This window comes from Leptodactylus fuscus, chromosome 6 (genome assembly GCF_031893055.1).
Source record: "Leptodactylus fuscus isolate aLepFus1 chromosome 6, aLepFus1.hap2, whole genome shotgun sequence".
In the NCBI taxonomy this organism is placed as follows: Eukaryota; Metazoa; Chordata; class Amphibia; order Anura; family Leptodactylidae; genus Leptodactylus; species Leptodactylus fuscus.
The window spans coordinates 94037490-94051385 of record NC_134270.1 but is presented as its reverse complement, the minus strand read 5'-3'; the positions used below and the strand labels follow the sequence as shown (position 1 = coordinate 94051385).

The 13896-nt window shown below is 44.0% G+C and overlaps 1 protein-coding gene across 1 annotated transcript in view; it reads right to left on the bottom strand.

Moving 5' to 3' along the window:
* Positions 1 to 5944: 5944 nt before the first annotated feature.
* PARD6B (par-6 family cell polarity regulator beta) overlaps positions 5945 to 13896 on the bottom strand; it is a 31394-nt gene continuing 23442 nt past the window's right edge. The window contains exon 3 of the mRNA XM_075276825.1: positions 5945 to 8676. Coding sequence (XP_075132926.1) covers positions 7844 to 8676 — 833 coding nt within the window. The 3' untranslated portion in view covers positions 5945 to 7843. The remainder of the gene's footprint in view (positions 8677 to 13896) is intronic.

Below are 13896 nucleotides of genomic sequence, written 5' to 3'. Positions count from 1 at the left end.
CTTTACAGCCGGCTGCAATGGCCTTGTTCATACAGAATGACCACTTAAAAGGTGAAAGTTCAGCTACGTGGAGATGGCGCTGACACTGACGACACTGGAATCCATGCTCACAAGTGGAGCAGTCCAGTTGTCCTTTACCTATTTATTGAGGGTGTAACTCAAATTTCCTTAGGCCAGTGATTTCCAACCTTTTCATACTCAAGGATCCAAGGAAAAGAAACATTTCTTGAAGCAACCCTACCAAATAATTTTTAAACAAAAGGCAAAAAAAAAAGCCCCAAGGATGCAAATGTCACATGAAGGCATGCAGACATCTTCCCAACCAGAATGCCATGGTCCCCTATCTTCAGCTAAATCCATACAGGGTGGATTTACCCTACCCCACCGTGCCAGTCGGTCACTGTTAGTATTAGATCTACCTGTATATTTTGAGAACAGTATGTAACCCCCAAATGTAAAGCACCATGGAATTAATGGTGCTATATAAATAAATAAATAAATAATAATAAAGTACATATCTCACAATGGACCTGGCTATATTTAATGCCCAATCACTACAACTGCTTCTGTACCCGTTACAAACCAGTGTCCTTCAGTTTTATTTAAATGAAGCCTAATCATTTTATAATAAGTTCTGTAACTTTCTTTGGAACACAATTACTAATAACTAGACGGTTAGGCAAGGTTTACACTACCACTATTTAGTCCATTGTTCTGATCCATCATAATATCAGAATAACGGGCTTAAAAAGTAATAGAATGATGGATGCAGACGGTACACTTTCTTTCTGCATCTGTCTTCACTCATTTTATTAAAATCATTCCGCTTCACTTGAAATATAAACCAAAAAGATGGAAGAAAGCTTCCGTCATATTTTTATCTTCATAGTCAAAAGAGATGGATACAGATGGAGAGACCAAACTACGCAGAAACATTTACTGGGGCAAAGGAGATTTACAATGTTATGGGACGCCAGGTTCCCCTTTTTGCAGGAGCCTTCCCAGACGTTTTGGGAGAGCTGGCAAGTATGATATAATGAAATGCTCATGCCTGAACTGTCTAATCCAGGGCTCAGCAACCTTCGGCTCTCCAGCTGCTGTGAAACTACAACTCCCAACATGCTCCACTCATTTTCATGGGAGTTCCAAGAACAGCAGAGCAAGTATGCATGCTGGGAATTGTAGTTTTACAACAGCTGGAGTGCCAAAGGCTGCCCACCCCGGGTCTAAAGTTATGCACTTATTAGTCGGCTGACGCTGGGTTCACACTAGCGCCCGGCCTCAGTTTTCAGGCATGCAGAAGACGGAAAGCGGTCAGACCGGGTCCGGCTGTGAGCGCCGGTGAGCGTTTTATGCTCTCCGCCGCAAAACAGTTTTTCTTTTAAACTGGACACATTGTACTGCATGTCCGACTCTGTGTCCGGTAAAAAAAAAACAAAAAAAAACAACACACGTTTCGCAGCGGAGCATAAAACGCTCACTGGCGCTCACAGCCGGACATCTTTCAAACCCATTCAAATGAATGGATATGAAAGAGTCCTGTAGCTTTCCGTCTCCTGTACTGTTTTGTGCAGGAAACGGAAACCTGTATGAACAGAGACCGGGCGCAGATGTGAACGAGCCCTTACTTCAGTCTAGAATTTTACTTAATAATTTTGGTGTCATTTGGAGTAGGAACCAAGGCTGTTAAATATGACAAACCACTTTTCCTTCAAACCCCTTTTTAACACAAGGTACAAAAATTTGTCCTGTAACTACAGTAGATACTCCTACATTTCACCAATGTGTGCGAAGGTCCAGTTCCAACTCCTATGTGTTCATATTAGTTAGAATATGGAATCATTCGGGAGGCCAAACCTCCAACCTGACCGGATATTTCTGACATTGGATCTGGGATGGATAATCCTTTAACCCCTCTTCTTCCAGTTACCAGCATAAAGAGTTAACAGACCTAGTGTGAGGCGCAGGAGGAATAATCCAGGGTAATCTCTTTCTTGGCCTCACGCACCACCCATCATTGAAACGCAGCAGCTGAAGGGTCTGGGACACACTGGTTTAGGCTCCTGCTTGGTTCATACTCCGCTCCAGACAGCACAAAACTTCTGGTATGTGAATTATAAGCTGCAACATTCAAGGTCAGACATGAGCCGGCAAGACTGTAGGAAAACAACAGAAGGAAAATGGACCCAGGGCACCAAGAGCACACTAGTACCAGGCATCTTGCAATCACCTAAGAGCAGCTGCAACCAGCTATTACTTATGACAATATGACATTCGCACCCCCTATCATTGTCACTGCGAGTTGTAGCCTTACAACATTCTCACATTTACTATTCAGGCCCTGCCAAAAGTAAGGAAACACTGCAAAATGTAGGCTTACATTCTGCATGCTGAACTCAAGACAGCAGTGGATTAAATGCTTAGGAAATATTTTAATATGCAGCAAAGATGTGACGTTTCGACCATCGACCATCAGACACAAATCCTGCGGCATTCTCAGACGCTTAAGAACAGATAGCGGCAAAGCCGCAGTGAACTGTGCAAGATTCTTTGCTTACTTGAAGAATGGGTTGGGTCACTATCTCTGCACCTCTTCCCCGGACTGCTGCTGCTATCCTATCCAAGACCTAGAGGAATACCTCATATGACATGTACCCTTTCCTGGAAATAATAATGTCAATATAAGTTATGGTGTTGGGTGGATCCTCGGCTCACCCTGTTTAATGGCCATCCATGTGTAAGGCCATTGTCTTACCACGAATTTTTGCAACACAGCTTAAAAAAAAAAAAGCATGTTTTTTGCCTCCTCTGTTGAGATAGCCCTGGTTTTGACAATATAAAAATGAGCTCTGAGAAGCAACATGGGCGTTGCAGTTACTCCAAATGTCATTTGCATATTTAAAGACCCCAATATCTCAGCAACAGAGGCAGATAGTCACAAGGGAAAAATGTTGTTAGGTTAAGGTCACCTAGACCAATCTACCTGCGCACTGGGTTGAAAAGTGCTGTTCTGGTGACAGACACTGTTTAAAGGGAACGTGTGTTTTGCCTTTTTAATTGATGACAAATGGTTACCAAATACATGCGCCCTTTAAAAAAATATGCATGCATAGCCTAAAATCAGCTGATCTGTAATGACAGCCATACAGCTAGGCAGACTACTACCATATAAATCATACATCTAGATGTAATATATATACCATCACCAATATTCCAATGACATCCAGAGCTGCACTCAGTTTTGCTGTGTCTGCAGATATACCCTTCGGGCAGCCGGTACCCACAGTTCATTTTGCCTTTTCAGACTGTAGGATGACATACTTCACCTCTTACCCCTGCTGGTTTGGTGGGAGATCTAGTGTTCCACCTGGCAGTGCTCTAGGAGTCTGGTGTAGAAAACATATCAGTTCCCATCCCTCCATGGTAATAAAGCAAGAGGCATCAGAATCTATTGATTTATTTTTGTAAAAATATAAGACATGAAGTACTGCAGAAGCAATGATCTGATCTCATCTGATTGTTGAAAAATTAAAACTTCATTTAGTGGTACAAATGCATATTTTACAGAATTTTAGTAAAATACTGACATCTGACGTTTAAAACATTCAGAATTTGTGTAAAAATCACATTTTTCTATAGCGGTAGAAAGAGCAACATCACATATGACATATTACCCAAATAATAATTAGAGAGGGAAGAGCATACACCAAGTAATAATGTCACACCCCATGGGCAGCCAATGATCAGCGTTTTAGGATTCTATCTGGTTTATTCTACATAATTATGTCACTTTGTCCTTTACTCATTTGTTGTGCACGTTACATCCGGATTTGCAGTCACATATCTGCTGGAGACCTGTTACCAGAGATCAGTACAATGAGTTTGGTAGATCTGAGCTGTATGATAATCCATCCTATACTCTAGTCACACCCAGAAGTGTAGTCACAACCCTAAGAGCTCACATGCCAGCTAGCCAAATGTACAATTTTAAGGCTACATGACTGGGAAGTGCAAATAAACGAATTTCTGTATTCCAGGGAAATTGGTGGAGATGTAAATGCAGCTCTGAATGCGACTGGAGCATTAGATATTATATAAATAATAGGCCCACCCCAGTATTGTAATAATGCTCTCCAATCTAGCTACAGTGAGAGGAAGATTTTCACCCACAATGCTGTACAGCAGAAGATGCTGAACCAACTGAGAGGTGTATAGCAGGGTTCATGCAGCCGCCAGGAAAGAAACGGGGCTATGAATGCAGCTCTGGATGTGACTAGAGTAGGTGATAACATAAAAACAATAAAGGGAAACTAATCATCTGTAGTCACTGGACATTTGACAACACACCATAAATGAAAGACTCTGCAAAGTCAGAAGGCAGCCTATGAACCCAGATGAGAGGTCGCCATCCCACAGGACTCCATTGCCTTCCATAGGTTGGCTCCATTATTTATGCATCCACTATGCCAATCACTTTGCTTGCATCAGTGTCAGAATACCAGAACTATAATAGAAACGTGCTCAATCACAAAGAGTTAAGGGTCACAGTCTACACAGTCAGGCTCCCCAATTTGTGCTTTAAGAATCATCGACCAATGGCTCCATCGTTCTTGGGACATCCACATTATCCAATGTAATGCTTTAAGGGACGTTAGTGTTATATTAAAGGGGATTCATTATAGAGAAGTCAAATACAGGGGAACACCTTTATTATTCACAGATTTTGTTAGAAAATATTTTAGTGTCTTTTGGAGGCCACATCTGCACAGTAACCCTGCCCTGGCTGGAGCAGTTTTGGGTATGTAGTCCAACCATAACTTAATAGGGCACAGCAACTTAATGGGCAGCCCTTTAGTGGTGTCTGCAGTGAAAAAGTCAGCTGGCTTTCTAAACCTGCGTAGTACCATATGGTATCAACTGTATGGACTTGTGCTCTCCAGGGTTAAATCCATTAAACATCATATAGAAAAATACATCTTCTGTACCCTCTGGAAAACATTATATTACTGACTGCCGCTGTGTTATTATAATACATGAAGATGGCAGCCACATGTGTGTGCCTTAGGCCTTATTTTAACAAATTATTCAGCTGACAGGGAATGCATAGTAGTTCTGGCCACCATGCTACATTGATAGTGGATCCTTGTGCTATGGAATTCCTATTCTCAGTACCTCCACCAGGCCAACTATTAGCACGCAGCTCCTGGTCCGCTAAACCAAAGAGAAGGGAAGTAAATAAACTGGGAACTCTAGATAATTTTGTGCTTGAGGCTATTCCTTCATATTAATCAGACAATTACACAGGATTCATATATATAACACACGCATACATACACACACACGCATGTGTATGGTCAGTTCACATACATAGTAATAAATTATATGCTTGTCAAAGCAAATTGCTCTACGCTACCATAACCTCCTCTTCTGAAACATGATAAATATAACTGTACCAGTCATTTAGTAGAAAAAGGTTTAACTCATGAGGAACAAATTAAAGCTTAATATCACAGCCAAACCTACATTTCTATAGAGAAGTCGTTTCATTCCATAACATAGAACTTATTGATGAATTAGTGTAAAGGTTACAGCCCGTACTATACTTTAGAGCAGTACTCCCTAATCTCCCAGCATTCCCCGCCTGTTTAGCGTCTACATACAGCAGTCTGGTAACTTGCACTAAGAAGGGCTCATCCTTATGCCAGACTCTGTACAGTCATCTGATGGACGAAAAACTACTTTAATATAAGAAATCAGCTAAACTGTTTGAAGTCTGGAGAAGTTTGACATAGGCTTGCTGACTGTTTCCACCAACAATTAGCAGAAGGGAGAGCACCTATGGTGTATAATACAGGCTGAAGCTCAGCAGTGCAAGATCAAGTGTTACGTATGTATACCATTGTAGATTAATTCTATATTTTATATATGTATAATCTGTAAATGGGGTTCAATCGGAACATATATTTAAGACTGGAATTGCACAGATCCAAGATGATCAGACTGACAGGAAGTAAGAGATGAAGACCAGTGTTAAAAAGGAGAATAATAAAAAAAAGAGGTAGAGGGTCCAATGCATGACATGCATAGGTCTATGGCACAGCAGCCATGTTCCCACATAAAGGTCATTCAGCCAACAGAAATTGAGGAAGCTTTGATTATTGGGGACTGCCATAAAAGTAACGTCAACTCACCAAGCAGATAGTTCCTTGTAACCGAGAGCTGCGTCCAGCACAACTCTCAGTACTGGGGAGATAGGTGGTCTGGAAGGAGGACCTCAGCAAAGACATCTGGACAGCCCCTCTAACCGCACTCTCACTTGCAGGGAATCATTGGAGCAGAGCCCTTCTAGGTGAACTGGGTTGGTAACCAAAAGCAATGGCACTGACAATGAACCCCTTCATAAACTTGTTTTGAGTAAAATCATAACCCACCTATTATAGCAGCATCAGACTTATATAATATATACATTTGTAGTATAATTTTAGAATATGTACAAGTGACATGCGGATAAGGGGTAGTGAGGAGAAGCCTCGCGTGTACCCAGAAGTCACTCAATCCTGTTATGTGTACCACCCAATTCCAGCAGTTACATATCACAGAGTGTCCATATTAACATGACAACGGAAACTGGGCTGCGTGTAGACAAACATATAGGGTTCACACCAGAAATAAGACAGTAATGCAACAGATACTACATTACATGGTATGTGTATTATAGGCAAGTCTGCGCATGACTGATCTGTCGCCTACACACTTAGAGCCAGTGGGTCATTGGTTTGCCTGCTGCATTACACAACCATCTCATAAGGGCTGGAGAAGATGCTTTTGGCCTCCCTCGTGCCAATGAATGGACACTAATGCATATCTTTTAGTTGCCAAATGTCATCTGTCAAAGCTAGTGTGCCTAGTGATCTGCACATGCTTCACATCACTATTAGGCAGCACTGACAAATGAACACGAGTGGATTTACCATAAGTATTCTTTGGCCTACTATGAGAAAATATACCAGATAACCGCTTATATGTGTGCATAATATATATACATACATATATGTTAAACACACACATACATGTTACCTTGCTTGCCCGCACCCATCCTGTCCCCAGCTTTGCTCTATGCCTTGTGTGTAGATGACAGACCTGACTCACTGCCCACGTGTGCAAACAAATCAAACAAGGTAACTATATACATTAAATGCAAACCAAGTATAACACATCAGTACATCCAGCAAGGACGACTAAGTGACACAGGAATAAGGAGCCAGTGACAACAACAAGGTCTGCTGCTCGATAACTTTGTGGGTCCAGTGGTTTGTCTATAAGTACTTGGCTCTTTTTTTAAAAAAATAATTCCAGTGTAGAAACCCAAGTCCGATTATTGTGCAGATGTTGTTTATGGTGATGGCCAAACCCAGGCCAGTCAAGTAATGGCATACAACGGAACATTTCAATTTTGCCCAAAAGAGAAATGACAAAAAGATATGAAAATACAAAATGCAGAATATAGTATATAGTATACATAGATCCAGGCACCTTGACTCCTTCATTATGGTGCTATAAGGGGAGGGGCCTTTTGTTCGCCAATGGAATGTTAAACCAACATAAAAACACTCAAATTTTTTTTTCTTTCCTTCATTTTGCAAAAATAGAATTGCAAGCTCTCCAGAGATACAAGAACCGCAGATGAAATAAACTATACAATATATTTTCTTAATATAAAAATGATTTTGCAAGTAGAATGTCACACCAATCAAAAGAATAAAAACTAAAAAAAAAAAAAAAAAAAAAATTATAATAATAATGTGCAACTAGGCAGCGTCATTCGCCACATCTGATCGGGCATTCACAGTGTAATAATGGTGCCATCTTCTTCCAAGATCTTAGTGTTGTGGTTATTACCAATGTGGTCCAGGCTGTCAGAACTGGCAGATAAGTGTGTGCGGTACGTAGATATAAATCCGTTCTGTGGGGAATCGTGGTAAGAGCTGTGTTGTGTTAAGGACTCCAGACTTTCAGTGGACGGTGCCGCCCTGGGGATGACAGAGGTGCCGCCCTCCTCTATGATAATGTCCTCATCGTCACTTTGTGCCTCCTCAGGATGGTAGTTCTGTATGATCTGCTGTGGGGGTTGGTTGCTGTACATGCTTGTGCTGCTGTCCGTCGACTGGCCAGAGCTGCCAGAGTTCCTGCTGTTCCGTACCACATTGTTCCGCTGGTTGGCTGGCCTAACTGTTATGATGAGGTTGTGGCTGTTAGCGATCATCATATCCGTGACCTGGTCCAGGCTCTTCCCAGAAACTTCAATGCCATTGACTTCAAGAACCTCATCATTGACGGCCAATAATCCTGTGCTTTGGGCAAGTCCTCCGGGAACTAGCCTGGATATAAAGATGCCTGGCACTTTCTCCAACCCATGCGGGGTCACACGGACGCTAGATCCATCTCGGATGTAGAACCCTAGAGGCTTCTCCATTCCATGTTTGTAGAGCCGCACCCTGCGATGAGTTTCTGGAAGAATGTCAACATCAATGATAGAAGAAACTGGCCTGAAATCACTGGGCATCCCAATGACTAGGTGAGGCTTCTTTTTGTTGATGTCTGGTCGAAGAACCGTTGTAAGTACATTCTTCTTTTTGGTCAAAGTATCAGTGCCAAATGCACTGTAGTCAGCTTCTTCTGTAAAAGGAAAAAAACAAAAAAACAAAATTAGAATACGCCAATGTGAACAAAATAACAAAAGATCTTGTGAGAAATGCGTTTATAGGGCAGATCAACAACATCATAAAAAGTCTACTCTACTGTAACCTGCTCATATAAAATTATAAGATGATTCCAATAGTCCAGTACGCCTACGACCACCATTGACATATAATTGTACATTCTGGGTCTGCATCTAGTAGAGCTCAGTGACCAGAATGATTACCGAAACATCAGAACCAGAGCAATGAAGATCCTCATAGACCTTGCTGCCAAGGAATGGATCCACCACAAGGGGTCTGAAGTAATAAAATTTCCTGTTGATCAGGACTTTCATGATTTCTGGAACTTCCACCATTGAATGAGCAGACTTACTGTGTATTCATATACAGCACTGTCTTTATAAAGAGCTTAGTAAGACACAGCAGGGTTTCTTGACTCATCTCTGGCAATTTATGTTTTACTTTAAAGCTGCAGGATCTTTAATATGAATTAGATATGCTCAGAAAGATTGTTACAGCTCCATAAATGAAGGGGAAATTAATGGCTGAATACGTCTAAACACAGATTCATTATATTTACATTCAGAGGCTAGAGACCCATCCAAGTCCTGCTCACACCGCTGAAGGTCTGATCCTCTGTGAGCAAAGGATAGATTACATATGGTCAACATACAATAATGAGCTAAATAACAGAGATACTCCCAGAATTCTCTGCAGATGATGATGATAGGTTTGTGTAGGCCCATCAATACTGTAGAGGCTGCAGGTAAACAGAATCTGGCCAGACGGGTTGTTATGTACACTTGGCAGGAATGCATGGGCTGTGCCTATGACACCTGAGGAATATATTTGTGGGGCAGCACATCCAGGTCAGACTTACACATAACTCATGTACACACCATGCAGTTATATAATTATCTGGTGAGCGCAGGTTTAATCACCATTCACCTTTACCCTATATGACCGAGTGATGGATTCACTAAGAGGAAGTAACTGGCATCTTCTGCCCCTCCTTTCTTGGTTTCTGCAGTAGTGACACACAAACCTCACCAACGGGCATAGCTGCATTCCCAACTCTTCCCAAATATGGGGCGGCTTTTTACAACACAATTAAAGCGAATGAGTCATCAGAAAATGATCCATTGTTTGAATCAAGTTTTTAGGTTGAATTTATTTAAGAAAAAAAATAAATAAATGATTTTGTTATTATACTGGCCACTTAAGTAGCACATACATAGTAGATGTACAGTATGTACATAGACAGGCCATGGTGTTCAGTATGTTATTGGGTTCGCCAGACCATCTAAAGTGGAAGGGGTCCTAACATCAAATGTTGGGAGATATGAGAATCAGACGGTGCATTTCAACTGCTCAATCCTCTTGGTCACAGAGAAGAGGAATCTAGTAGAGATGAGCGAACACTAAAATGTTCGAGGTTCGAAATTCGATTCGAACAGCCGCTCACTGTTCGAGTGTTCGAATGGGTTTCGAACCCCATTATAGTCTATGGGGAACATAAACTCGTTAAGGGGGAAACCCAAATTCGTGTCTGGAGGGTCACCAAGTCCACTATGACACCCCAGGAAATGATACCAACACCCTGGAATGACACTGGGACAGCAGGGGAAGCATGTCTGGGGGCATAAAAGTCACTTTATTTCATGGAAATCCCTGTCAGTTTGCGATTTTCGCAAGCTAACTTTTCCCCATAGAAATGCATTGGCCAGTGCTGATTGGCCAGAGTACGGAATTCGGCCAATCAGCGCTGGCTCTGCTGGAGGAGGCGGAGTCTAAGATCGCTCCACACCAGTCTCCATTCAGGTCCGACCTTAGACTCCGCCTCCTCCGGCAGAGCCAGCGCTGATTGGCCGAAGGCTGGCCAATGCATTCCTATGCGAATGCAGACTTAGCAGTGCTGAGTCAGTTTTGCTCAACTACACATCTGATGCACACTCGGCACTGCTACATCAGATGTAGCAATCTGATGTAGCAGAGCCGAGGGTGCACTAGAACCCCTGTGCAAACTCAGTTCACGCTAATAGAATGCATTGGCCAGCGCTGATTGGCCAATGCATTCTATTAGCCCGATGAAGTAGAGCTGAATGTGTGTGCTAAGCACACACATTCAGCACTGCTTCATCAAGCCAATACAATGCATTAGCCAGTGCTGATTGGCCAGAGTACGGAATTCGGCCAATCAGCGCTGGCCAATGCATTCTATTAGCCCGATGAAGTAGAGCTGAATGTGTGTGCTAAGCACACACATTCAACACTGCTTCATCAAGCCAATACAATGCATTAGCCAGTGCTGATTGGCCAGAGTACGGAATTCGGCCAATCAGCGCTGGCTCTGCTGGAGGAGGCGGAGTCTAAGATCGCTCCACACCAGTCTCCATTCAGGTCCGACCTTAGACTCCGCCTCCTCCGGCAGAGCCAGCGCTGATTGGCCGAAGGCTGGCCAATGCATTCCTATGCGAATGCAGACTTAGCAGTGCTGAGTCAGTTTTGCTCAACTATACATCTGATGCACACTCGGCACTGCTACATCAGATGTAGCAATCTGATGTAGCAGAGCCGAGGGTGCACTAGAACCCCTGTGCAAACTCAGTTCACGCTAATAGAATGCATTGGCCAGCGCTGATTGGCCAATGCATTCTATTAGCCCGATGAAGTAAAGCTGAATGTGTGTGCTAAGCACACTCATTCAGCACTGCTTCATCACGCCAATACAATGCATTAGCCAGTGCTGATTGGCCAGAGTACGGAATTCGGCCAATCAGCGCTGGCCAATGCATTCTATTAGCCCGATGAAGTAGAGCTGAATGTGTGTGCTAAGCACACACATTCAGCACTGCTTCATCAAGCCAATACAATGCATTAGCCAGTGCTGATTGGCCAGAGTACGGAATTCGGCCAATCAGCGCTGGCTCTGCTGGAGGAGGCGGAGTCTAAGATCGCTCCACACCAGTCTCCATTCAGGTCCGACCTTAGACTCCGCCTCCTCCGGCAGAGCCAGCGCTGATTGGCAGAAGGCTGGCCAATGCATTCCTATGCGAATGCAGACTTAGCAGTGCTGAGTCAGTTTTGCTCAACTACACATCTGATGCACACTCGGCACTGCTACATCAGATGTAGCAATCTGATGTAGCAGAGCCGAGGGTGCACTAGAACCCCTGTGCAAACTCAGTTCACGCTAATAGAATGCATTGGCCAGCGCTGATTGGCCAATGCATTCTATTAGCCCGATGAAGTAGAGCTGAATGTGTGTGCTAAGCACACACATTCAGCACTGCTTCATCAAGCCAATACAATGCATTAGCCAGTGCTGATTGGCCAGAGTACGGAATTCGGCCAATCAGCGCTGGCTCTGCTGGAGGAGGCGGAGTCTAAGGTCGGACCTGAATGGAGACTGGTGTGGAGCGATCTTAGACTCCGCCTCCTCCAGCAGAGCCAGCGCTGATTGGCCGAATTCCGTACTCTGGCCAATCAGCACTGGCTAATGCATTGTATTGGCGTGATGAAGCAGTGCTGAATGTGTGTGCTTAGCACACACATTCAGCTCTACTTCATCGGGCTAATAGAATGCATTGGCCAATCAGCGCTGGACAATGCATTCTATTAGCGTGAACTGAGTTTGCACAGGGGTTCTAGTGCACCCTCGGCTCTGCTACATCAGATTGCTACATCTGATGTAGCAGTGCCGAGTGTGCATCAGATGTGTAGTTGAGCAAAACTGACTCAGCACTGCTAAGTCTGCATTCGCATAGGAATGCATTGGCCAGCCTTCGGCCAATCAGCGCTGGCTCTGCCGGAGGAGGCGGAGTCTAAGGTCGGACCTGAATGGAGACTGGTGTGGAGCGATCTTAGACTCCGCCTCCTCCAGCAGAGCCAGCGCTGATTGGCCGAATTCCGTACTCTGGCCAATCAGCACTGGCTAATGCATTGTATTGGCTTGATGAAGCAGTGCTGAATGTGTGTGCTTAGCACACACATTCAGCTCTACTTCATCGGGCTAATAGAATGCATTGGCCAATCAGCGCTGGCCAATGCATTCTATTAGCGTGAACTGAGTTTGCACAGGGGTTCTAGTGCACCCTCGGCTCTGCTACATCAGATTGCTACATCTGATGTAGCAGTGCCGAGTGTGCATCAGATGTGTAGTTGAGCAAAACTGACTCAGCACTGCTAAGTCTCTGCATTCGCATAGGAATGCATTGGCCAGCCTTCGGCCAATCAGCGCTGGCTCTGCCGGAGGAGGCGGAGTCTAAGGTCGGACCTGAATGGAGACTGGTGTGGAGCGATCTTAGACTCCGCCTCCTCCAGCACAGCCAGCGCTGATTGGTCGAGTTCCGTACTCTGGCCAATCAGCGCTGGCCAATGCATTCTATTAGCCCGATGAAGTAGAGCTGAATGTGTGTGCTTAGCACACACATTCAGCTCTACTTCATCAGGCTAATAGAATACATTGGCCAATCAGCGCTGGCCAATGCATTCTATTAGCTTGATGAAGCAGAGTGTGCACAAGGGTTCAAGCGCACCCTCGGCTCTGATGTAGCAGAGCTGAGGGTGCACAAGGGTTCAAGTGCACCCTCGGCTCTCCTACATCAGAGCCGAGGGTGCGCTTGAACCCTTGTGCACACTCTGCTTCATCAAGCTAATAGAATGCATTGGCCAGCACTGATTGGCCAGAGTACGGAATTCGGCCAATCAGCGCTGGCCAATGCATCCCTATGGGAAAAAGTTTATCTCACAAAAATCACAATTACACACCCGATAGAGCCCCAAAAAGTTATTTTTAATAACATTCCCCCCTAAATAAAGGTTATCCCTAGCTATCCCTGCCTGTACAGCTATCCCTGTCTCATAGTCACAAAGTTCACATTCTCATATGACCCGGATTTGAAATCCACTATTCGTCTAAAATGGAGGTCACCTGATTTCGGCAGCCAATGACTTTTTCCAATTTTTTTCAATGCCCCCAGTGTCGTAGTTCCTGTCCCACCTCCCCTGCGCTGTTATTGGTGCAAAAAAGGCGCCAGGGAAGGTGGGAGGGGAATCGAATTTTGGCGCACTTTACCACGTGGTGTTCGATTCGATTCGAACATGGCGAACACCCTGATATCCGATCGAACATGTGTTCGATAGAACACTGTTCGCTCATCTCTAGAATCTAGCAGAGGCTTTTCCCCATCTCCTA